The 25713-nt window shown below is 39.1% G+C and overlaps 1 protein-coding gene across 2 annotated transcripts in view; it reads right to left on the bottom strand.

The window, feature by feature from the left end:
- Positions 1-965: 965 nt before the first annotated feature.
- Positions 966-25713, bottom strand: part of LOC126184831 (mucolipin-3-like) — a 204962-nt gene continuing 180214 nt past the window's right edge. Inside the window, exons 10-14 of one of the 2 annotated variants that reach the window (XM_049927420.1) lie at positions 24772-24879; positions 13113-13235; positions 5910-6116; positions 4286-4437; positions 966-1236 (exon numbers count right to left, since the gene is read on the bottom strand). In XM_049927420.1, the coding sequence (XP_049783377.1) occupies positions 1152-1236; positions 4286-4437; positions 5910-6116; positions 13113-13235; positions 24772-24879 (675 nt within the window). In that variant the 3' untranslated portion in view covers positions 966-1151. The remainder of the gene's footprint in view (positions 1237-4285; positions 4438-5909; positions 6117-13112; positions 13236-24771; positions 24880-25713) is intronic. The other variant, XM_049927419.1, reaches the window with a different exon arrangement.

Genomic DNA, 25713 nt, shown 5'->3' with positions numbered 1-25713 from the left:
TGAGATTTAGTGCTTATGGCTAAATTACCCTCTGATCTGTTTTAACCGATGGTGGGATGAATGTGACATGACCTAAGATTTTGTCAAGTATATATCTTTCTGCGTAAATTATTAGGAACGTTGCTTTAATGTGTTATCTGGGCAAGTGGCTCTTTCTGGGTTTTCTATAAGTAATCAGCCAGCCACACTACAGACCAACCAGGATTTTAACTGCACATTTTAACATTGGCAATATTGCAATTTTACATTCTGCATTGTTAAGTATGTGTGTAGCTAAATGCAAGTGAAAATGAGGGGAGGGGGGGGGGGGAGGTGTAACTTTAAGTGAATTTTTATTTTATGTTCTTTTGTTTTTCACCTATTTTAACAACATGTACGGATGATAAGGGTAGACCTCACTATGGGTAGTTTCCTTTCATTGTGAGGTTTGAGTAACCTGAACCCTCTCATCCTAGAGAAATGAACTTGTATTTCAAACAGCTAGGACAGTATCATCACTCCTATGTTTGTCTACTGGCGATACTAATGATGTTGCTTCCTGAAGTTACATACTGGTCACTAATTCCATCTCTGAGCTAACAATATTTCTGTTCAAATCTCAAGGTAGTCACAACCAGAAAACATATGAACTTGGGTTTCAACAGACTCTTCCTTGATCTGTGATTATCATATGGACAATCTCAAATGTTTTGGCTATTGCAGTAACAGGTCTTTATCAGGATGATATTACATACTACTGATTTGCTAACAGTACAGCAATATTTTGTTCATTCAGTTACTGGCGAAGGTGATTTTCATACTATTAGTGATTTTAATTCTCCATTTTCTTGTGTGTTTTCTGTTCATTTTCATGATATACAGTCATTTAGATTGGTGAGGTTTCTTACAGGATTAGGACAGAGTACATGAGCATATTTTGGAAGGGCAACACTAATTCAATTAAAGAGAGGAGAGCACTTGTAAAAATTACAGATGTTTATATAAATTTTACACAAAGACTAGTTTGTGGCTATATACAAAATATGATACTCGCTTGTAGACAGTGTACTACTACAATTGCTCAAAATTGTCAACAGAACAAAATGATTATACAATATTCACAAAATATTTAGCACCAAATGTTTCAAAGAATTCAGAAATGTTATAGGTGTCTAAATACAGTTTGCATTTGTAACATGTGTGTACGTAGACTTAAAACCACTGGAATCTGTACACTCCAACGCCACATATGGTTTCCTGAAAAAAATGAAAACGGTAGTGTAATAGTCTTTGAACACTATCATCATACCCCTACAACTACAAATATTATCACAAAGACTGAACATCCACATAAGTTTTGAAACTGAATGCAACAGCAGTGCTAATAGCATACAAAATGTTTTTTGTTTTCAATGTATACACAGATCATCATCATCATCATCATCATCATCATCATCATCAATGGGTGTACTAGGAAATCTCTGGTAAATCTCAATTACTTGACTGCCTTTATGAATGCAGCCAGATAGTATATGTTATGAAAAGGATAGCTTGCTACTCACCATATGGTGGAGATGCTAAGTCACAGACAGGCACAACAAAAATACTGCTAAACAAGCAAGCTTTCGGCCAAAAGGCCTGCGCTTGCACGTGTAATTCAGAAGAAGACCTTTTGGCCGAAAGCTTACATGTTTAGCAGTGTTTGTCGTACCTATCTGTGACTCAGCATCTCCACTATATGGAGAGTACAACAGCTTGGTGGCACTTTGACCATACATAGAAAAAACTGTTGCAGTACTGAAGGTAGCTGAAAGAAATACACAATGTGATGAACAGAAATGACACTTCAAAGACAACAATTACATTGAAATCACCATGATTTATTATGGTCCCCTGGACTTATCAAAAGCTGATATATGGTTCTGTACTATGGTGTATGATCACAACTGACAGCAGTGTGTTCTCTGCAACATACTCCCATGCTCTCCACAAGGTTGGTAAGAAGTTCTTGTGGTGGGACATTCCCTTCCACCACCAGTGTGGTTGACAACTGCTGGATGGTCGTTGGTGCATGTGGATCTGCTGCAATAAGCCTCCCCAACACATCCCACACGTGATCAATGAGATTTAAGTGTGGGGAATGGGAGGCCAGTCCATTTGCTGAACATCCTCTCATTTCAAGAGCTCCTCCACTTGCACAGTTAGATGAGGTTGTGCATTGCCATCCATATAAAAGAAGCCACATCCAAGTGCACTCCTGGAAAGATGCACATGGGGAAGTGTCACCATGTTTCAAACAATTGGAGGTCAGTATGCCCGTGCACAATTATGCCTCCCCAAACCATAATACCTAGACCATCAAAATGATCATGTTTAACAATGTTCCCATGGGTGCAACATGTACCATCATATGGTGACAGGTGGGAAGAAGTAATGCACCCAGAAATATTGTTGAACATGATCATTTTGATGGCCCAGATGTTACGGTATGGGGACACACACATTACTTGGGTGTACTGACCTTCAAATCTTTGAATATGGTACACTTACTGGTCAACGTTATTGTAACAGTGTACTCCTTCCCCAGGGCTGTCTTTGTAGGGTTAGATTTGTACTCTACTTCATTTTTATGGATGATAATGTGCAACCGCATCAAACAGTGAATGGACTGGACAAGGACATAGTCCTGAATGTTGTTCCAAAAAACAGGGTTAAAAAACCACCGGACAGACAGATGAGATGCCAGGCATAAGAGTAACTGAGCCAGACAATGCTTTGTCGAGTCATTTTTAGTCACTACGTGTGGGATAGAGAGCCAGAAGTTGTTTGTGTATAAGCATGGCAAGAGGCCTAGCAGTGAAACAAGTTTCATAATATTTCAGATAACGAGCAGGGCAAGGGACCCTTCAAAGATGATGTCAGATTAAGCTAGACAAGGAGAGATTCACATGTGAAAATAGCTGTCTTAAGTGCATGAGGAATATACAGATTAAATGTCAGAGGAAAACAAATTTGTAGAGCTTAATGAAGATGGGAGGCAGCCATAAAATTTAATGTAGTAAATGTATAGTGTTAAATATGCCAGTCTGGTATCATCTTGAGAGGGTGGAAGTGATCACAGTGGAGAACTGGTCCTGAGTAAGACCCAAGGGGCTGGGTCTTTCTCGTGGAATGGGGCAGTAGTGTCACTACCTAGTTTTTCATGGAACTTTTAAGAATTTGTAAGGAAGCCACTGCAAAGTGTTGCAGTAGCAACCACAGGCTGGTAATCATAGTGTGGCAACATAGGTCAGAATAACACATACACGGAAGGGTTGCGACATGGGCCAGCTGTGCTTGGAAAAACCTGCACAGCCCAGTGATAATAGCCAGAGCAGATAGGATGATGTCACCACACTAGGGACCCACATTGTGAACTACATGACTGGGGAGGAGGGGGGGGGGGGTGGCTGTGTAACAGTGCAACAAAAGTACCTCACGGCCATGTAAATAGGAGTGAATTTGAGGCAGATTCATTCGGAGTTCAGCACTATGGCCACACCACCAGTTCCATGCTAGACGATGAGATGAGCACCGCCAGCTGCAGTCATGGGTTCGAGACCGTGTCGCGCCCCCCCCCCTCCCCCCTCCCTTCGCACCAAGTCCCCTCATGGAGCTTTGTGCCACATTGGCGCTGCTCTGCCATCTGCACCTGCCATTACCAGAATCCTACCAGGTTGGTCTTGTCCGGTGCACAGCGTTCTTCAGCTGACTCCACAGTGGATGCAAGCAGGGCCCCGAGTTTCTGGGTGCAGCCATTCTGCAGTAGAATGCATTTGCTGCAAGAAATGTGGTGCTGACGATGGGGCCATGGCCCATGGACACACTGCCCGGCACTGCCCAGTCTGAAGTCAGCAACGTAGGGCACCTACATGTGCAACTCCTCGACAGGTTGGAAGCCAGCCAGGTGCGAGCCAATGCCAGCCAAATTTGCTGGAGTTGTGTGTATGCCATCAATTACTAATGACACAATGTGTATTTGAAGTCTAATAAAATACTTCTCTCGAACACCCGTGTGTCACTGGCCCCTCTGTCCCATAACACTGCCACTCACCCTACCAAGTGCTGTCAACACTCTGTCGTATGAAATGGAGAAAGTGTGTGGTTATTAGAGCACATACTAGTTAGGGCAGGGGACAGAACATCCTGAATGATGCAAGTATTCTGTAATATTCAACTGAAATTATTTAGGGACACTGCGGAGAATCAAAATCAAGACAGCGCAAGAGATGTTTGAAATTCATTTTACTAAAATGCTTTTTATTACCTCTGGCAACAACATATCCTGTCAACAAAATCACTGAGGGATGATAATGTTGTTGATAATGACTCATTTTGAATTGCTGAAACAGCTTCATCTCTTCCAGAAGAAACAAATATCTGAAGGTCATTTTTTGGAAATCCTGTCTTGTAGTACAGCTGAAATAAAATAAAACTGTTTTATTGTATTATGAAAGAAACATAACAATGCAGTTTTCCAAACTAATATTACACAAAAATCTTTCTATGTGCAATGCCTCAGAATAAAAGGTTGAAAGTTGCTATTTTCAACTTCTCTATTGTATCAGAAGTAATGCTAATCAATCAATTACTAATACTGTTCTTGTTGGGGATGTTCTGGTTACAATAAGAAACTGCAATGACTCCCTCTAATGTCTGTGGTAACAAAAACTATAATGTCCCAAATTTGGTACTTATGGGATGGAGGTAGAAAAGGGAAATTTACAATATACTATGAAAAATGAGCTCATGAGAGTGAGCATAAATGCACATTGGACAACAATGATTATCAGCCAATGCAATCCCAGCATTGTCATTTAGTGATTTAGAGGCAGGTGGAATATCTAAACCAGAATGGCCAGACCTCGATTTGAACCTCCTATTCCAGAATAAAAGTCCAGTGCTTTGACTAGCATGTCACTTTGTATAGTAATAAGAAAGGACTTCATTTTTTTATGAGACTGAAAGAAACAGGAAAGGAAAGCTGGTATGAAGGAAAGTAACATAAAAAGAACATGATCAGTATAAGGAAAAGTATGAAGTTAGAGTAACGCAAATATTGTAAGTAACATCACTTAATCACATAATACACATATAATGACCAAAGCATTACAGGTTTAACATTGTCAGTGCCACATATGCAGAACTTTTCTACCCCGTGCCTTTAGTTGCATGCAAAATCACATTGCAATTTATTATAATTAAGGTCCAAAATTTTAATTATAGTAATCCTAATATTTATATACTGAGTACCCACAAAGCTGAGAATAATCTATAATGTTGTGAAACTTTCATACACACACTGCGTACATTCGAATTAGTACCAAATGATGAGTTAATTTTACTGTCCTTACTATCCTGAAAACTAGAAGCTGTAGTAAATCAACTCACTCGACTTTTTGAACGGCACAGCAATGAGCCTAATTAAATATGCTGTTTAGGTGTTATTAATTAACTGGAACATAGGTCCAATGTAATTATTCATGGACACAGAACAAACTGTCAATGATTAGTACCTCATAAACTTTGAGATTTCCCCAAGATACTGCCATGCTTGACCGAGGAACTTTATATGAGAAAACAGCACTGCAATCTGAGTTAAGATTCCCTTCATGAATAGCTGGCTGAATTTACACACATGCAACAAACTTCAACAGATGGTGTAATTAATATTCCAGCAGTTCAGCCTGTTGCTTAAAGATAGTTTGGTGAACTAGACAAACCAGAAATTTCACAATAATAAGGAGGTTCCTTCCAACAGGTCGCTTATAAAAGAATTTTATGTAAAAGCATAATGTATGTGGGACACCATACTGTAATAATCCTGATGAAGATAAATGTGTTATATCTGAAGTTGTCGAAATGCAACATTAAAAATGAACAGTACTTACCTTTATTGTTTCATATGCATCCATTATTACTGATATGAAGAGGCTGAGAATAACATATATATACAGGCTAATGAAGCCATATAGATAAATTCGGCTGTACCACCATAACATTGGTGATTTTAAAGACATTATGGAGAAAGTTGCAAACATGTCATCACCATTAATCAGGGCAAACAAACACTCAGATGTGCTTGCTAGGGATCGGAACTGCAACAAGAAGGAAATCTATTAAAATTTTTAACTGTTTGTATCACCAACAAAAATTTAACTGAATTTTCATAATCATATGTAATAAGAATAGATAATAAAAGATAATTAAAGATAGCTAAGAGGCAAGAAGACTGGCTAAAGATGGGTTGTATGTGATGCCACAACATGATACCAGCTTCATGTTTCATCATTTTCTACGAAAGTAGTTTGCAGCCAGAGGTTGGAATGCACCACGAAATTACACACTCAACAACAAACTGTTTACATTAAGAATAATGATGTAATGGGACATAACTTCAATTGTGAAAAGGAGGCTGTTGATTGAATGTGAACAGGAACAGTCTTCAGGTAGTCAAGGAAGAGTCTGTAAAGGAACTTACTTACAATGACACATAGCTGTTGGAGAGCAAAGCAGAAATGCATTATTTAAATAATAAAACACTGTACCAGTTAGGTATTTTTTCATGCATAGAACAATGTGTTTTGATAGTTTATTTTCATTATCTAGTAAAGTGAGTACATCATCAAAATGCACCATGCTATGCATGAAAAAATACATAACTGGTCAGTGAATGACTCAGTTGCAGACTTTCTAAAAACAACATCGATTATGATGAATGAAATTAGTAAATACATTAGCTGGAGGACAGAACCAACAATGATAAAATTGCCAGAATATTGAAGTTTGTATATCTTAGGGATGGGAATAAAAGGTAAGAATATACAATTTGTTGGTGTGAAGGGGTAAACATATCCAGAAGTTACCCTTTAAATGCCTTCTTAAACTGACCTGAACAACAAGTCCAGAGTTATGAGAACAGATTTGTGTTGTCAACAAGAGTTAAGGCCACCTGTTAACAGGGAAAAATAATCATAATGAGTAGCTGTGACAATAAATTGAAAATGATTTTGTATATGGTGAAATTCGAAGGTATTTGTGAAGATGTGAGAAATAATGCAAAGTCAGGCAGGAGAGAACGATGTCATAAAAGACTGTTCAGGGACAGTTATGCAGAAGTTACACTGTATTTTAGGTGAAGGAAAGAAAATTTTCCTATTGAGGCGGTGCTGGATTCTGCATGGATGAAAGGGACAACGTTTCTGTACAGGATCATTAATGGGTTGTTTGCTACTAGGAGGCAAAATAATACATGTGGTAATCTTCAGCTGAAGTACATGAGAACCTTTACAAGACTTATCTGATTAAACATAGGGGTACAGTTGAAGTGGGAACATGTGGGTATCGCTGCTTATACGTCAGTCATACAGTGAGCCAACTTTCCCGACACACCCGTGCACTTTGTTTAGGACCTACCAAATGAGTGAGTGAACAGGTGACAAAAATGAAATTGGATCACAGTTTCCATTAACCGGTGATCACAACAATAATTGCATTTGCATAACAGTTCCACTCTAACACCGATCCCAGAGGGCATACACTACTCGGTGACGAGTGTGTTGTACGATCATGTGATTGCGGGAGAACAGTGGACGCATGTCTGGAATGAAACAAACCTTTTTCTCATGACTGCGTGGCACCATGTATTTCACGGAAGTGATGAAGTGAAGATGAATATAAATGCAAAGCACCAAACAAACTTCCGTATGTGTCTGTGGGGAGTTCGCATTAAGCTTGACCCCAGTGGTTTGCAGATTGAAGTTACAGACTCTCGAAAAATGCATGTACTGTACAGCAGCTCAGTTCACACTGCCACTGCTTTTTCTGCTGATCTGCATCCATGTGCACCACACATTGCCACACTTTTGTCTATCGGCAGGTATGCACGCCGACAGATATCTGATGCATCCAAGTTGGGTCGGCTGTGAGCAGCTCTGGTCTGTTCCTGCATTTTTGTGGTGCGGCTGCCACAGAGTTAAAGGCGAGACTAACATGGAGACCTAACAGCAAGGCAGTCTTTGAGATAAAGCCAATAACTTTATTGGAATTGTCATTCAGTTTCTCGTGTTCTTAGGTTTCATGTTGCAGTGAATTGAGGAGGTTGGCTAGGTTGTTTCTACACAAGGACTGAAGTTTACTAAGAGGACTGTACAGAGTATATATACAAAATGAGCTCTATATACTTGCTTTTAACTTGCCAGCATGTCCTATCAAGTTATCTCCGAACTTGTTGTCTCCGTATGTGCGGGCACTCTGCTGATCAGTCTCCACTGTTACCCATTTAAATGGAAACTCACCACATTAATCAGTTGAGGTACAAGTGGACTTTACCAGTACAAAACAGAAAGGAAGTAAACGAATTTTGGCTTCAAAGACTGCTGTTAGCGATTCTGTGATGACAGTACAATAAAACAGGGCATGGCAAATTGCATCCTCTAGTTTTTGATGAGTTATTAAAATAAATCTAAAACAATCTTCAAAAAAGTTACACAAGTGAATGATAAGCTACACAACTTGCTATTCGGCTACAAACCCAAGTGGCTATGACTAAAAGAATACATGAATTGTGCGCATTATGTTCACAGGGACAACCAGTGATGTTTGTCTATATCCTGTTTTCACATGATAGAGCACGTTTTCTCATGGCGGGTGTGGAATAAAAAAGAATACAACGATTTTGTTTGATTTGGATGAACTTTGTTTGTTTCTCGTCTGAAGGGTGGACTACGGCATCAAATTTTTTCAGACTCCACTAACTGCAATGTAGCACATTAGCAATTTTATACATTGCATCGCTTAATTTTTCTCTTGTGCCCTCCACAGTCTCAAAATCACAGCCTTGTTAGAGGCCACCTGATCCCAACAACCTGTCATTTTGGTCATGTTAGAGCTACTTAACAACAGCAAGATTGTACAGCCAACTTCCACATTGTGACAACTAGCTTCACATTCCTGCATGCTTCAATAAGAAGGAACAAGTTGACAAGTAGGAAGCAGCCACAGCACCACCATTCTCAGTGTCTTGATACTCACTGAACACTAGTGGGAAGGATGGAATCCATATAGCACTGGTTTAAAAGTGGCACCTTGATTTCTAATGTAAGAAACTGTCAACATTAGACAGCTCCTTTTCTTATCTCTAGACAGACGGATCAGGGCAATAATCAGACATGTATTTGCTGATGTGATGTTTGTTTTGTCAAGCTTGCTATTAGCTTCAAGAGCAATACTGTGTAGTGTCATTGGTAAATTGAAAAACAATTAAGACTACTCATAATGACCAAGACACCAGGCTGGGGCAGAATTCTTATTATAATTGCACTGATTCTACATCTACATCTACATCCATACTCCGCAAGCCACCTGACGGTGTGTGGCGGAGGGTACCTTCAGTACCTCTATCGGTTCTCCCTTCTATTCCAGTCTCGTATTGTTCGTGGAAAGAAGGATTGTCGGTATGCCTCTGTGTGGGCTCTAATCTCTCTGATTTTATCCTCATGGTCTCTTCGCGAGATATACGTAGGAGGGAGCAATATACTGCTTGACTCTTCGGTGAAGGTATGTTCTCGAAACTTTGACAAAAGCCCGTACCGAGCTACTGAGCGTCTCTCCTGCAGAGTCTTCCACTGGAGTTTATCTATCATCTCCGTAACGCTTTCGCGATTACTAAATGATCCTGTAACGAAGCGCGCTGCTCTCCGTTGGATCTTCTCTATGTCTTGTATCAAACCTATCTGGTACGGATCCCACACTGCTGAGCAGTATTCAAGCAGTGGGCGAACAAGCGTACTGTAACCTACTTCCTTTGTTTTCAGATTGCATTTCCTTAGGATTCTTCCAATGAATCTCAGTCTGGCATCTGCTTTACCGACGATCAACATTATATGATCATTCCATTTTAAATCACTCCTAATGTGTACTCCCAGATAATTTATGGTATTAACTGCTTCCAGTTGCTGACCTGCTATTTTGTAGCTAAATGATAAAGGATCTATCTTTCTGTGTATTCGCAGCACATTACACTTGTCTACATTGAGATTCAGTTGCCATTCCCTGCACCATGCATCAATTCGCTGCAGATCCTCCTGCATTTCAGTACAATTTTCCATTGTTACAACCTCTCGATACACCACAGCATCATCTGCAAAAAGCCTCAGTGAACTTCCGATGTCATCCACCAGGTCATTTATGTATATTGTGAATAGCAACGGTCCTATGACACTCCCCTGCGGCACACCTGAAATTACTCTTACTTCGGAAGACTTCTCTCCATTGAGAATAACATGCTGCGTTTTGTTATCTAGGAACTCCTCAATCCAATCACACAACTGGTCTGATAGTCCATATGCTCTTACTTTGTTCAATAAACGACTGTGGGGAACTGTATCTAACGCCTTGCGGAAGTCAAGAAACACGGCATCTACCTGTGAACCCGTGTCTATGGCCCTCTGAGTCTCGTGGACGAATAGCGCGAGCTGGGTTGTTTCACATGACCGTCTTTTTCGAAACCCATGCTGATTCCTACGGAGTAGATTTCTAGTCTCCAGAAAAGTCATTATACTCGAACACAATACGTGTTCCAAAATTCTACAACTGATCGACGTTAGAGATATAGGTCTATAGTTCTGCACATCTGTTCGACGTCCCTTCTTGAAAACGGGGATGACCTGTGCCCTTTTCCAATCCTTTGGAACGCTACGCTCTTCTAGAGACCTACGGTACACCGCTGCAAGAAGGGGGGCAAGTTCCTTCGCGTACTCTGTGTAAAATTGAACTGGTATCCAATCAGGTCCAGAGGCCTTTCCTCTTTTGAGCGATTTTAATTGTTTCTCTATCCCTCTGTCGTCTATTTCGATATCTACCATTTTGTCATCTGTGCGACAATCTAGAGAAGGAACTACAGTGCAATCTTCCTCTGTGAAAGCAGCAGAATTATCCTGTTCTGTAACTCATATTTATTGAGAATCTTTTTAGCAGCAGACAGCTTCACATAAAGTGTGAGCCCCTCCTGTTTCTAAAAAGAATAATAAAAATGCATAAACTTACAAATCAATATCCCTAATCACTCTGTCCAAACAGGCCTTGGAAGGCCCAATGGTACCGACTGGCCGTCATGTCATCCTCAGTCCACAGCCATCACTGGACGTGGATATGGAGGGGCATGTGGTCAGCACACTGCTCTCCTGGCCGTATGTCAGTTTACAAGACCAGAGTGGGTACTTCTCAGTCCGGTAGCTCCTCAGTTTGCCTCACACAAGTGCTGAGTGCACCCTGCTTGCCAAGAGCACTCAGCAGACCAATCCAAGTGGTATCCCAACCTGACAGCACTTAACTTCGGTGGCCTGATGGGGCAAGGCTGTTGGCAAACAATACCCCTAATGCCCACCTATTATGGGATCCCAGGGCACTTTCTAACCTGCATCAACATGATATTCTGGATGAAATGCAACTTCTTTTGAAGAACCAGCACAGGTTCAGCAAAAACTATTTATCAGAAAAATGGCTCTTTTTCTGACATAGTACATTTGCAAATAGTAGACATATACGTGGCTGGGTAAATGTCACTCTTCCAAAATTTTTAGATGGTATTTTACATTGTACCACAATGACTACCAATAATACTCTGCCTATAGCTTCTGGTTGAAAGGTTATAGCAATCTCCTGGGAGCTATTACATTCTGTAAATATCTAAGAATAATACTAAGAAGCAAACAAGCATTTGTAATCAGTGGTAGAGAACACAAGCATTTGTTCCAGTGTTTACTGTCCTTATCAAGTAAACCTGATGGACAATGTATGGATTCAGAGATGCAATGCTAATATCATAACTGGTTGGTACGGCTCCTAATAAAGGGGAATGGAGATTCTCAGACTACCAGAATGGAAATGTTTGGATTGAAAGAAATACTGCTTTTTGGGAAAACCTACTGGGTAAATTTAGGGAACTGGTATTTGTGGTAGACTTTCTAATAATTCTGCTGCTTTCACTGTACCTCTTACTTAGGGACCATGAGAATGAGTTAAGAGAAACTAGGAATATACAAAAGGCATTCAATCATTTCCCCCCCTCACCACATGTGTGAATGGAATAGAACAGTAAGTGGTTAACTGGCAACAAGTAGCCACTGTCAAGCACTATGGAACAGTTTGCAGGGCATATACATGGATGTAGAATTGATGACCAGAGGGCATAGATGGGGGATAACTCAGAAAACTTTGCATAAAAATTGCAAACGTGTCAAAGACACAAAGGAAAAGAAAGTAGCACACATTTTAAAAAATCAGTTTGTGTCATTAAATTTAAAGTTTCCATTTTAGTACCTTGTTGTTTCTGGTACTCTGATTTTCTTTTGACCAAGTCTGTGCTTTTGATAAAAGCAGTTAATAGTTTTTTTTGTTTACTAGTAACTCCATACACAGTTGTGAAATTTTAGCCTTGTGAACTATTTTTATCCCTGAAGGGCATCCATTATTGCCATGTTCCACATTTTTTCTAAATCTTAAAATTATATTGTTGTGGAGTGTTTGTTAGCAGTAAGGTAAGACAGTGTTGGGCTGCAGATAACCAAAAATTCAGTAAAAGAAACTATGTCTGTTTAAACCTTCAGTTTTATAATTATTCAGCATAATATAATGCACCTTTCCATTCATTTTTGAAGCCACCATCACTGTCAGTCACGCATGACATTAGACCAGTAGTCAACACACCTTAACTTCTCTCAGATAAAGGCTATCCAGAATACTAATTTCTGAAGTACATTTTGAAGATTTTATTTTTTAGCTGTTGAACCCTATTACCACAGGGTGACAATATTATGTGAATAAATTAATAATTTGGCTGCTCTTGTTTTGCTCTGTGTATTTAGTCACTGCTTTGTAGCTGTATGTGTTATTTGTGGACAAACTTATTGCTGTTTGGTTATTCATTTACTAATTTTTCGCCAACTGAACTGCATGTCTCTGTCTCATAAACCTGCAATTAATAGTAGATAAGCTGAGTGTAAAGTGGGTGAAACAATACAGTTAACAACATAATACTTTTCAGTGTACAAATAAGCTATAATGATAAAAATAGTTACAGAAATAACAGTCACCTTCATGTGATATGGTCCCAAGATGAGCCATCCACAAAATGTAAAGCCTGCATAGATAAGAAGTGCACATAAAAGAAATCTCAAAACATGGGGTGTTGCTTTCTTGAGTGTAAGAATAACCACCTGAAAGAGAGAGAGGTTTCACTTTTAATGTAATTTAAAAATCATGATTCGAACAGTTTTGGTTCAAAACATGCACACAATAATAATCTCAACAGATGACTGATCCAATTAGGAGATCATGATGACTTGGTGATAGGATGCTCAGTGATAAGTTTATCACTGCTCTTCCTACAATAAACAGAAAGATGTGTTATAAATGGGATAAATTCATATACTAACATTTCAAAAACCTTGTCTGAATCTCACTGGTCTTGCCCATTTGCACTCAAATTCAAATGTATTCACAGGTATTCTTAAAATACTAACCCATACTGCCTGTTTAAAATATACTGTTAAAATGCTTGGGGATAACAGTTGGTGAATCCATTTAGTCTCCAGTGGCATGCCTCCTTTTTGTTATTGAAATGAGATGTAGTTTCAGCCAACCTAAGTACAGGAAATAGCTATTTGAAACATGGGTGGATACGTTAACACACAGTTTTTACAAAAAGGTGTATTATATAATGATGAACTTCTTGTCCCTCAGCCCAATACTCTCTTTCTCCAACTGAAAATTTTTAAAAATACAGTTTCAAGTAAACAAAATCATGTATCAAATCAATCACGAAATATGTTGGGCCTCTGATGTTTCTGAGGCAACAGTTTATTCTATCCACAGATTATTACTTACACACTCAAAATGGAATGAAAGAAGATTAAGGTTTAATACCCTGTATAGGATGTCATTCAAGATGCATTGCTCACACTTTGATTCAAGAATGGTGAAGAGGAAATTAGACAGGTCAATTTTTATATAACCATCCTGGCATTTGCCTACACATCTTACGGAAACTGCAATTGATGTAAATCAGGATGACCAGTAAAGTTTCATGGATTTCACAGAAGCACATCCACATGTTTGTGCTTTTATTAATAAAGATTCAAAAAGGCTTTGAAACAGCCATCATTTGGATGTTCTAGCTCTTCTTACCTTCTGTCATTGCAAAGAAAAATCAGATAATTTCCATCTTCAAGACAAAGATTGTTTATTTTTGTTTTTCCAGTAGAGATTTCTACACTTCGTGCTACCTTCAGTAGGTTTTGATTTATCATTCTGACATGCATAACAGTATCATTTATTTTGTGCTGCTATAGTCTATGTACCATACTTTATGCAGTTTATGATTTTTCTGGTGCCGCTGTGCAGAAACGTTTTGTTTTAGTAATAAAATAAATCATGTGTGTAATTGTTAAAACAGTGATAGTGAACAAAATAAGTTATTCAAACAATTAACATAATGATAAAAAGACACTAGCACTAGAAGCCATAAGAAGCTGTATGGGACATTTAACACTAGCAACGAAAAAAGCTGATAGCATTATGCGAGACAGAATAATAAACAACAACAAAGACACAAAGAGTTAAAATGTGTTCGAGTGAAACAAAAACAAACACTGTGTCCTGCAGAAGGTAGAAATTATCTCCAATTTTTGAGAAGTATTGATTGCATATGCTTGAGTTTTAAACATATGCTCAAAGTTTGGATTGCCAGCCACACTAAATACCTGTGATTGTGGCAGTTCTAGTACTCTGAGGACTGCTTTCACCGTAATGAGGTGCCCATCATATTTGGAGTGATGCTTCATTACCCTCTTCACATAGACCCAGAATCTGGGTGGTTGGTGAAAAACAACCAGTGTCTTGAAATATCAAGCAATGATGATCCATAAATAGCAATGCCACAACCAATTCATGACCGTCTGGATGTTTCACAAAACAGTGCCCTATGTTTGTCTGTCAAGGCATTTAAGATGTTAGTGATTTTATGCATTTTATTCTAGGTCTTTAAGGTATGGTAACCAGGTTACTTTTTTGTCTAAGATTAGAGTAGAAATCATACACATTCGTTAAATGTTAAACAAGTGTCTCCATTTTGTGTTACGTTTGGTTAAGCATGTGATATGAATAGTTTAAAATTTACACAAATAGTTTTCTGAGTGGAAAACTTTAAAGCAGTCGTTTCTGTCCATTAAGTCAACTCTGTAATGGTCAGAAAATTATCCACGAATATTGAACACTTAACAGGACTCCTTAATGGGATTAGAATGGACCTAGTAAGACTGTTGTATCTTCCATGTTAAGAAACATACCAAACAAATGGTTTCAACATAAAGAAGTTTTTTGTGTGGTTACATTCAGGTGAAGTGCAGCCATCTTAATCTACCCTGGAAGCAGCTCAGTATGTTTTGTTGTCAAATGTTTGCTGTGAATGGGTGTGTTGGGAGGGCCACCAAAAGTTGTGTACCAAATGTGTCAAAGATACTTTAAGTACTTTCCTCTCCTGTGGACACTGTCTCTCCTGTAGGAGATACATATCCATCATCACATGTCCACATGACTGTGGGTGGCATGTCAATGGCGTGTTTAGGTGTCCTGTAAAGGGTAAATAGGGACCAGGGAGGATTCAGTGTTATGCTAATTCCTCTGACAAACAAGTTCAAGGTGCCATCTTTCACTGAAACTGAAACTGTGTCTGTGGGATTCACTTCTCCTGTTCTGGGGAAAATTACTTCGTCCTGTGTCAAGAGGAGGCAAACACAAAATGGTAGGGGTCTATTAGTCATTAGCAGCTCAAATGTATGGTGAATAATGGTACCCTTTAGGGAAATGGCAGCAAGGAATGGGAAGGTACACCAGGTATATTCAGTGTGTGAGACTGGAGGCTTCATTCAGCATGTTGAAGAGGCTATTCTGGCAGCCACTGAGGAAGCAAGGTGCAACCAACTACATACTGTAGCGCACATTGGAACAAATGATGCCAGTCGCCTAAGCTCCGAAGTCATACTTTGATCATTCCAGCGACTAGCAGAGAGGGTTGAGAATGCCAGCCTTAACCATGGAGTTTCAATGAAGCTCACAATCTGTAGCATTGTCCCCAAATCAGATAGTGGCCTATGGTTCTTAGCTGAGTAGAAGGCTTGAATCAAAGACTGAGGGTTCTGTGACAAGCTAAGCTGTGACTTTTTAGACTTGCACCAGAGGGTCGAGAGTTTTAGGGTCTCCTAAATGGGTCTGGTATGAACTTCACATCAGAAGCAGCTACCGAAGATGATGATTGTGTGTTCACCCCACACAAAGGTGTTTTTTTAGATTAGGTGAACCTCCATCCAATACACACAAAATACCTGTGAAAAGCTCAGACGTACCAGTGTAAGATCTAAAGCAATGCCTCCCACAGATTGGAGTGCCAAAATCGTAGTAGTAAACTGCCAAAGCATTTGCAATGAAGTGCTCCTAAAAAGCACTGAAGCTCACGTAAGATTAGGCACAGAAAGCTGGTGAAAACCTGAAGTCTACAGTAGTGACACACACACACGCGCGCACGCGCACCCGACCCGCTTGCACACACACCCGACCCGCCTGCACACGCCAGAGGGAGGACTCTAACCTCCCATGGGCGGGGGAGGGGGGGGGCGAACAATGGGAGATATCTGTCAACATATACAGTCACTGTGAAGAAATATCTAAAGAAAAAGAAATTACCATACAATAGGTATAAAACAAAGCACCGAGAGAGAGAGAGAGAGAGAGAGAGAGAGAGAGAGAGAGAGAGAGAGAGAGAGAGATACTGAGTGAAACACATTTAGCAGTCAAGAGAGCAGTGTGCGAAGCCTTCAATGACTGTCATAGAATACTGTCAATGACCATAATAAAAATTCTGGTCATGTGTAAAAGCTATTAGTGTCACCCAAGTGAAGTGTCCAGTCACACATGGATGAGACTGGAACTGGAATTGAGAGTAGCAAAGCAAAAGCAGAAATGCTTAACTCTGTTATCAAATATTCCTTTACAAAGGAAAACCAAGAACTATTGCCCCCTCTAATTCTCGTACCACTGAAAAGATGAGTGAGATAGGTATTGGTGTCAGTGGCGTTGGTAAACAGCTAAAATTGAAGAAAGCCCCAGGGCCTGATGGAATCCCCATCAGATTCTATACAGAATTTGCGGATGAGTAAGCCCCTTAGTTAATTATAATCTACTGTGGATCCATTGAGCAAAAAAGTGTGCTCAGTAGTTGGAAGAAAAAGATCACACCTGTCTACAAGAAGCAGAGCAGAAATGATTCACAACACTACTGTCCAAATCCTTTATAGCTTTCTGTTGTAGAATCTTGGAACATATTCTGAGATCAAACAGAATGAGGCACCTCCAACAGAACAACCTCCTCCATGCCAACCAACATGGATTTCTAATACAAAGATCATGTAAAAATTAACTCACTTTTCTCACAACATCCTGAAAGCCGTGGATCAAGAAAGGCAGGTAGGTGCAGTATTTCTCAATTTCTGAAAAGCATTTGAGTCAGGACCACACCTATGCTTATTATCAAAAGTATGATCATATTGGGTATCAGATGAAATATAAGACTGTACTCAGTACGCAACATGTTATCTTCATTGGAGAGTCCTGAACAGATGTAGAAGCAACTTTGGGTATACCCTGGGAAGAGTGTTGGATCCCTTGCTATTTATGTTGTATATTAATGATCTTGTAGACAACATTAATAGTAATCTCACATTTTTTGCAGATGATGCAGTTTTCTACAATGAAGTAGTCTGAAAAAAGGATACATTTCAGTAAGCTGCCAATTATTACACCACTTTGAAATCTTATCAAGTTGTGCCTGAATAATTGTACACCAATGAATATAATATCAGTGAGTCACAGTTGGAATCTGCAAACTCATGCAAATACTTGAGTGTAACACTTAGTAGGGAGATGAAGTGGAACAAACCCACAGGCTCAGTCGTGGGTAAAGCAGGTAGCAGACTTTGATTTACTGGTAGAATACTGTGGAAATGCAATCAGTCTTCAAAGGAAATTGGTTACAAATCACATGGGTGACCAATCCTTAAACATTGCTTAAGTATGTGGGACATGTACCAAATAGGCCTAGCATGAGATATTGAACATATACAGGGAAGGGCAGCACAAATGGTCACAGGTTTGTTTGACTTGCCGGAGAGTCACTGAGATGTTGAAAGAACTGAACTGGCAGCCTCTAAGATAGACAGAAACCAGCCCAAGAAAGTCTACTGACAAAGTTTAAAGAACTGGCATTAAAATGATGACAAAGTATATTAGACAACACCCTACAACATATCACTTCCATAGGGATCTTGAAGATATGACTGTATTAATTACACCACTCAAAGTGGCATTTGAATGCTCATTTTTCCCACACTCCATAGGTGTATGGAACAAGAGAAAGCTCTAATAACTGGGACAGTGGGTTGTAACCTCTGCCATGCTCTTAACAGAGATTCATAGAGTATAAATGTAGATGGTTCTGCAGATGATCTGGAACACGGGAGTTTGTCCTTCAGAAGCAGTGACATTTTTTCTTCAAAAAAACAAACTGTGGCTCTGTCAGCACCTAAGTTCTACTTAGCTATGCTCACTAAGATGCCATTTGTCAATATGGTTGTAAGGAATGGTGTACTGCCATTTCCCAAAATGTCCTTCTTTGACTCTCAAAGTTGTGCAGTTGCTGTGGAATGGTTAATTGAATTCGTGGATTTTTTCCTGCAAGACCTTCCCCCCTCTATATGAAACATTGAGCTTTTGCTCTTCCAGTTCGAAAGGCAGCAATATTTTCTAATGAAGGGCTACATTTAAACTTATGCAGATTCACACTGCCCCCAATTGCTGAGTGGCTTTTCCCACTCCCCACAGGATAGAGAAAGTTTCAGAGTTTATGTCTATTACTGTTATACAATGGCATATTTAAAGACCACTGACATTTTAAGTGACACACATTCTGATAAACTGCTTGTAATTCAGTGTGCAGTTTGAGCTGGCTGTAACCACTTAGCATAGGTATATGTCAGTATTTCTTAAATGAATCTCATGGAAGCACAAGCATAGGAGTCTTTCCTGTGAAAGAACTTCAAATCCTTTGCAAATGTCCTGAGTCCATTTCCATTTCACTGAATAATGGGAGCAATACTATTTGAACAGTTTAGCTTATCCTTCTATCTTGGTAATGAGTACAAGAAATTGAAACATTGACCTTCATTTGGAGAACTTTACATCTGTTGCAACAGGTATCTCATCATGTTTTGTGTGTTGTTCTTGTCTGCGTCGATAACTGAGTGGTCAGCACGATGGAATGCCATGCAACGGGACCTGGGTTCGATTTTCAGCTGGGTCAGAGATTTTCTCCACTTAGGGACTGGGTGTTGTGTTATCTTCACCACCACCACCACCACCACCACCACCACCACCACCAATACACACAAGTCGCCAAAGTGGCGTCACTTAAAGAGACTTGCACCAGGAGACCAGTCTACCCGACAGGAGACCCTAGCCACACGACATTTCATTTCATTTGTGTTCTTTCTCAGTGCTTGTTTTACACTGCCTTCAATCTTTTCTTTTATTGGAGAAGCTATAGGTGTCATCACAATTCTGGCATCTGTAACCGCCTAAAATGTTATGTCCATTGATGCTGAAATTTAGTCTGACAGCAAAGTTATCTAGTTGTGAGCAACTAGCCTAGGTGATCTCAAATTAATCACTAGAAGTTTTTACAGTCCACCAAAGACCACTGTAACAGGTGTAGAATCACTCAAAGAGTCTTCACTCAGTACTGCTGAAGGACCCTGATCATGCAAAGAAAATATTTTTTTTGCTTTGTAGTTGCAAACAGGCCTGACCCTACCGAGTGTGTCAGTATAAGGGCAGGGATTAGAGGTCATTATGATGTAGCCACACTGCTTACTGAAGTTAATAAATATATCACGAAGGCAAGGGGAGATATCTGGGAAGAGCAGATAAGCAGTTGTTAGGATGCTACTTAGACAATGAATAGACATCATTTAGTAGAAACGTGATGGGCATAGAGGAATTGTAGGCAAAGTTTAAACTGACTTTATCTCTAAAGAAATATGTGAAAAATGGACTAAGGATGGAAAAGGCCCACTATTGTTTAATAACAAAAACTGGAAAGTGCTGAGAAAACAAATTGTTGCCCCCTCAGTTCAAAAAAGAACACGAAAATATATACAGGCCAAAATTGGTAAAAGTTTGTGAGAGTGTAAAAAGATCAATGCCCAAAGCATACAACTTCCGACATCATATGTTAGTGATAAATCTTGCTGAGAATCCTAGAAAATTCTGGTCATTACATAAAATCACTAGTTTCTATTCAGTCATGTGCAGACCAGTCTGGAGAAGTAATACAAGACACCATGCAGAAAGTTAAAGTTTTAAATTTTGCACACACACACACACACACACACAGATTATATATATATATCGCACACAAGAGGATTGTATGGATATAGCATTGAGTGCTGCACAAATTCCTGAATGGACGACATAGAAATGGGCATCTCTAGTGTTAAGAAGAAGCTGAAATAGTTGAAAACAAATAAGTTACCAGGTCATGAAGGAATCCTGATTCTGTTTAACAGTGAGTATTCCTTGGCATTGACCACATAATCAACACTTGTTTATCACAAACCTTTTTCTCAGTGATACGCCCTAAGTAGAAAGAAAAAAAAAAAAAAAAAAAAAAAAAAAAAAAAAAAAAAAAAAAAAAAGCACAAAGTGACTTGTATACAAGAAGGTAAAAGAATGGCACCACAAAATCATAGACCAATATCCTTAGCATCGATCTGCTACAGAATACTTGAGCACACACTGAGTTCGAATATAAAAAATTTCCTTCAGAGGAGAAAAGCTTCTATGCACAAATAAACAAACAAGTAGAAAGTATTGTTCATTCTAAACCTTTCTCACATGCGAACCATGAACAGGAAGGTTCCATATTTACAGATTTCCAAAAAAACATTTGACACATTGCCACACTGCAAACACTTCACTAATGTCTAAGCATACACTATACAGGGTGATTCAAAAAGAATACCACAACTTTAGGAATTTAAAACTCTGCAACGACAAAAGGCAGAGCTAAGCACTATCTGTCGGCGAATTAAGGGAGCTATAAAGTTTCATTTAGTTGTACATTTGTTCACTTGAGGCGCTGTTGACTAGGCGTCAGCATCAGTTGATGCTAAGATGGCGACCGCTCAACAGAAAGCTTTTTGTGTTATTGAGTACGGCAGAAGTGAATCGACGACAGTTGTTCAGCGTGCATTTCGAACGAAGTATGGTGTTAAACCTCCTGATAGGTGGTGTATTAAACGTTGGTATAAACAGTTTACAGAGAATGGGTGTTTGTGCAAAGGGAAAATTTCTGGACGGCCGAGAACGAGTGATGAAAATGTAGCACGCATCCAGCAAGCATTTGTTCGCAGCCCAGGAAAATTGACTCGCAGAGCTAGCAAAGAGCTGCAAATTCCACAATCAACTGTATGGAGAGTCCTACGAAAAAGGTTAGTTATGAAACCTGAACGTCAACTACCCGAGGCGATGGATCGGCCGCCAGGCGGCACGTGACAGAGCACTTCATCACTGGCCTCCAAGAAGCCCTGATCTTACCCCCTGCGATTTTTTCTTATGGGGGTATGTTAAGGATATGGTGTTTCGGCCACCTCTCCCAGCCACCATTGATGATTTGAAATGAGAAATAACAGCAGCTATCCAAACTGTTACGCCTGATATGCCACAGAGAGTGTGGAACGAGTTGGAGTATCGGGTTGATATTGCTCGATTGTCTGGAGGGGGCCATATTGAACATCTCTGAACTTGTTTTTGAGTGAAAAAAAAAAACCTTTTTAAATACTCTTTGTAATTATGTATAACAGAAGGTTATATTATGTTTCTTTCATTAAATACACATTTTTAAAGTTGTGGTATTCTTTTTGAATCACCCTGTATATTAAGAGGTATGAGAATGGCTAAAGTCTAAGTACGATGACATGCTGAAAAGTAATGCCTACAGATTTTTTTTACATGAAAATTATTAAAACTTTTTAAATAAAGCGAATGTCATTAACATTCTACATCTTTAGTCTTCACGTTTACATATTTTATATAAGTTTGACTTTGTTGATGGGACCACCACCACAGCACTGCTTGCAATACTACTACTACTACTACTACTACTACTACTACTACTACTACTACTACACTCTCAAACTGAAGTCTTCTAAGGTGTTATTTAAGATTTGGAAACAGATCAAAAAATGGATGTGGCCAAGTCAGGACTGTACGGATGATGATCGAAGACAGTGGACCCAAGGTGTTCAATTGTTGCAGCACCCTATGGTCTAGCACTGTTATACTGAAGGAGAGAGAGTACCTCATGTGTGGACAAACTCATCAAATTCGAAACTTGATTACAGCATGCTGTTTCTCATGTACCGACACAGTTACATTACACATCACCGTGTTACACACACAACTGATAGCCCCACAGTCGCCTGGGGCTTCACATACAGAGACGTGGAAAATAAAGATATAAAGTGCTAATAATGTTTGTTTCATTTAAAAAACTTCAAGAGTTCTCATTTTTTAGTGTGTCCTCATTATAAAACCAAATACATTGCACTGGATGGTGAGTGTTCTTTAGAGGCAAATGGTCCATCAGGAGTGCCACGGGAAGTGTGACACGACTGTACATAAATGATTCTGCCTAATGGGTAACCAGCAATCAGCAACTATTTGCTGATGACACTGTAGTTTATGGAGAAGTTTCACCTTTGAATGACTAGGATGAAACAGGATAACTTGGATAGAATTTCTATTTGGTGTAATGAGTGGCAGCCTGACCTACATCTGAGAAAATTTAAATGAATGAAGATAAGTATGAAAAGCAATCATGTAATCTTCAAATGGAGTATTGGTGGTGTGCTGACTGAAACAGTTGTGTCGATTAAATATCTACATGTAACATTGGAAAGTAACATGAAATGGAATGAGCAAAAATATTGGAAGTAGGGAATGCGAATAGTGGACTTTAGTTTATTCGGATAATACTAGAAAATGTAGCTAATCTACAAAGGAGACAATGTACAGGTGACTAGTGCAACCCATTCTTGAGCACAGTTTGGGTGTTTAGGATCCCACAAACTGAGATTAAAGAAAGACACTGAAGCAACTCGGAGGCAGGCTGCTAGATTTGTTACCAGTAGGTCTGAAAAATGAGTGAGTATTACAGGAATGTTCTATGAACTCAAATAGAAATCCCTGGAAGGAAAAAGGCATTCCTTTTGCAAAACACTATTGAGAAGTTTTAGAGAACCAGCATATGATCATGTTGTGTAAGTACCGAAAAGACAAGATGTGACATCAAGGCTTGTATGGAAGCATATCAACAATCTTTTTTTCCTCGCTCCATTTGTGAGTAGAATAGGAAAGAGAATGACTTTCTACCATCCACTGTATGGTGATTTGCAGAATATGTACATAAATGTAGATTTAATGGATGCTCCACGCACAACGCTATTTCACTTTATGCTGCCATTTTCTGCTTCTTCATCCCTCACAAATGGTGGTGTCAGATACTCCTATCCTTTGTGCCTTTCTTAATTTAGTGCAAGATATTTGTTTGGGGACCTTCAGTTAAATTTTTCTCCACAGCAAATGCAGAACAGTGTGTGTTCATACAGTATGATCATTACAGAAACTGAAGCAATATAGAAGCAAGGTATATGCTGTTCCCAGCTCATATGCATCTGATCGACAGTATCTACAGGTTGTTTTGCCTTAACATATACTCATTGTGTCTTCACACTTTTAAAAACTGGAGCAGCACACATCACAGTGGGTCAAATTTAATATACTTATTCAATGTTTGACTGCCAAACCTAAGAACAGAAGCCACTGTTTTTGCAACACAAATGATTTCATGATGCTCATAGTCTGACATTGCTACTTGTTCCCATATCTTCTTTAGTTTTGATGTTGAGATGTGCACAAAACTTTTGCATGTTGCTACACCTTTGGGAAAACTGAGGGCACTGTGCAGTTCTATTTTAATGGGATATGTCCTTTTAAGAGAGGATGGTAACCTGTTGAGGCATAGTTGTTTCAACTAAAAGTAGTTCAATTTCATAGTCTCTTCAATGACTTAAAAATTCCAAGAGAGATCTTCTAGACCTTTCTGGATGTAAAATGAAGAAGTGCCCAAGTTGCCACCCATGTGGCATACATAGCTTATGGAGTGCTGAGAAGAAAATGAGCCTACAATATAGAGCTAAATAAACAGGCTCAGTTTATTGCAAAGAATATTTTCTATTTAATAAGTTCATGAAAAATGAAGTAATGTTTATAGAAGGATATGTAAAACAGTGGTGCTACTTGCTCCATATACTGTTACATTGTGACTGAGCCAGATGACTAGGCAAATTGATTATGACCTTATCCAATGAACTGTACTTGAAATCACCTATAGTGATTTTCCTAAATCATAAAAACCTACATCAGAATGACTTTATGGGATCTGAACCCTGTTGCAGCAGAACAGCAGCAAGTTTATGATCACTGTTCAACAAGAAATTTATACTTAATATGAAAAAAGTTAAGGAATGTGAACAAATAATAGAACTAGTTTTCGGAAAAAAATAATGAATAGTGAATACTCACATTGTAAGTCTTAAAAAATCCCAAATACCTCAGTACTCCAAACCACACTAGGAGATTTCCAGTCCCCAAAAGTACACTGCAAATGTTCCACTGATCTCCAGCAACTTGCTGCAATAACAAAAATGCGAAATTTAAAACACAAGTAGCTGTTATAACCAAAAAAAGTTTAAATATGCCTTTAAGGGGTTTCTTTAAGATCTTACATTCAGTAGTGCAAACTGATCTGTGGGTGAAGGATAAAGATGTAGTATCTATAACTATATCATACACCGCAAGCCACCTAATGGTGTGTGGCGGAGGGTACTTTTAGTACCACTATCTCATCCCCCCAACCCTGTTCCACTCGCGAATAGTGCGTGGGAAGAATGATTGTCAGTAAGCCTCTGATTTGGCTCTAAATTAGCAAATTTTCTCCTCATGGTCAATACGCTAGATGTATTTGTGGGGAAGTAATATGTTATCTGACTCCTCCTGAAAAGTGCTGTCCCGAAACTTCAATTGTAAATCTCTTCATGACGCACAACACCTCTCTTGTAACATCTGCCACTGGACTTTATTTGGCATCTCCATAATGTTCCCTCACCAGTTAAACGACCTCGTGTCGAAATGCGCTGCTTTTCATTGGATCTTCTCTATCTCCTCTATCAGTCCTACCTGATAGAGATCCCAGATAAATGAACAATGCTCAAGAACCGGGTGAACAAGTGCCTTGTAAGTTTCTTTTGTGGATGAGTTACATTTCCTTAAGGTTCTTATAATGAATCTGAGTCTGGTGTATGCTTTTCCCACTATCTGTTTTATATGGTAATTCCACATAAGGTCACTCTGGATAGTTACACCTAGATATTTTACAGCAGATGCTGTCTCCAGCTTTTTGTCATCAATAGTGTAGCTGTACAATAGTGGACTTATTTTCCTATGTACGCACAATATGTTACATTT

Source organism: Schistocerca cancellata, chromosome 4, assembly GCF_023864275.1.
Source record: "Schistocerca cancellata isolate TAMUIC-IGC-003103 chromosome 4, iqSchCanc2.1, whole genome shotgun sequence".
NCBI lineage: Eukaryota > Metazoa > Arthropoda > Insecta > Orthoptera > Acrididae > Schistocerca > Schistocerca cancellata.
The sequence above is the reverse complement of the archived record's forward strand: the minus strand, read 5'-3'. Positions and strand labels throughout refer to the sequence as shown.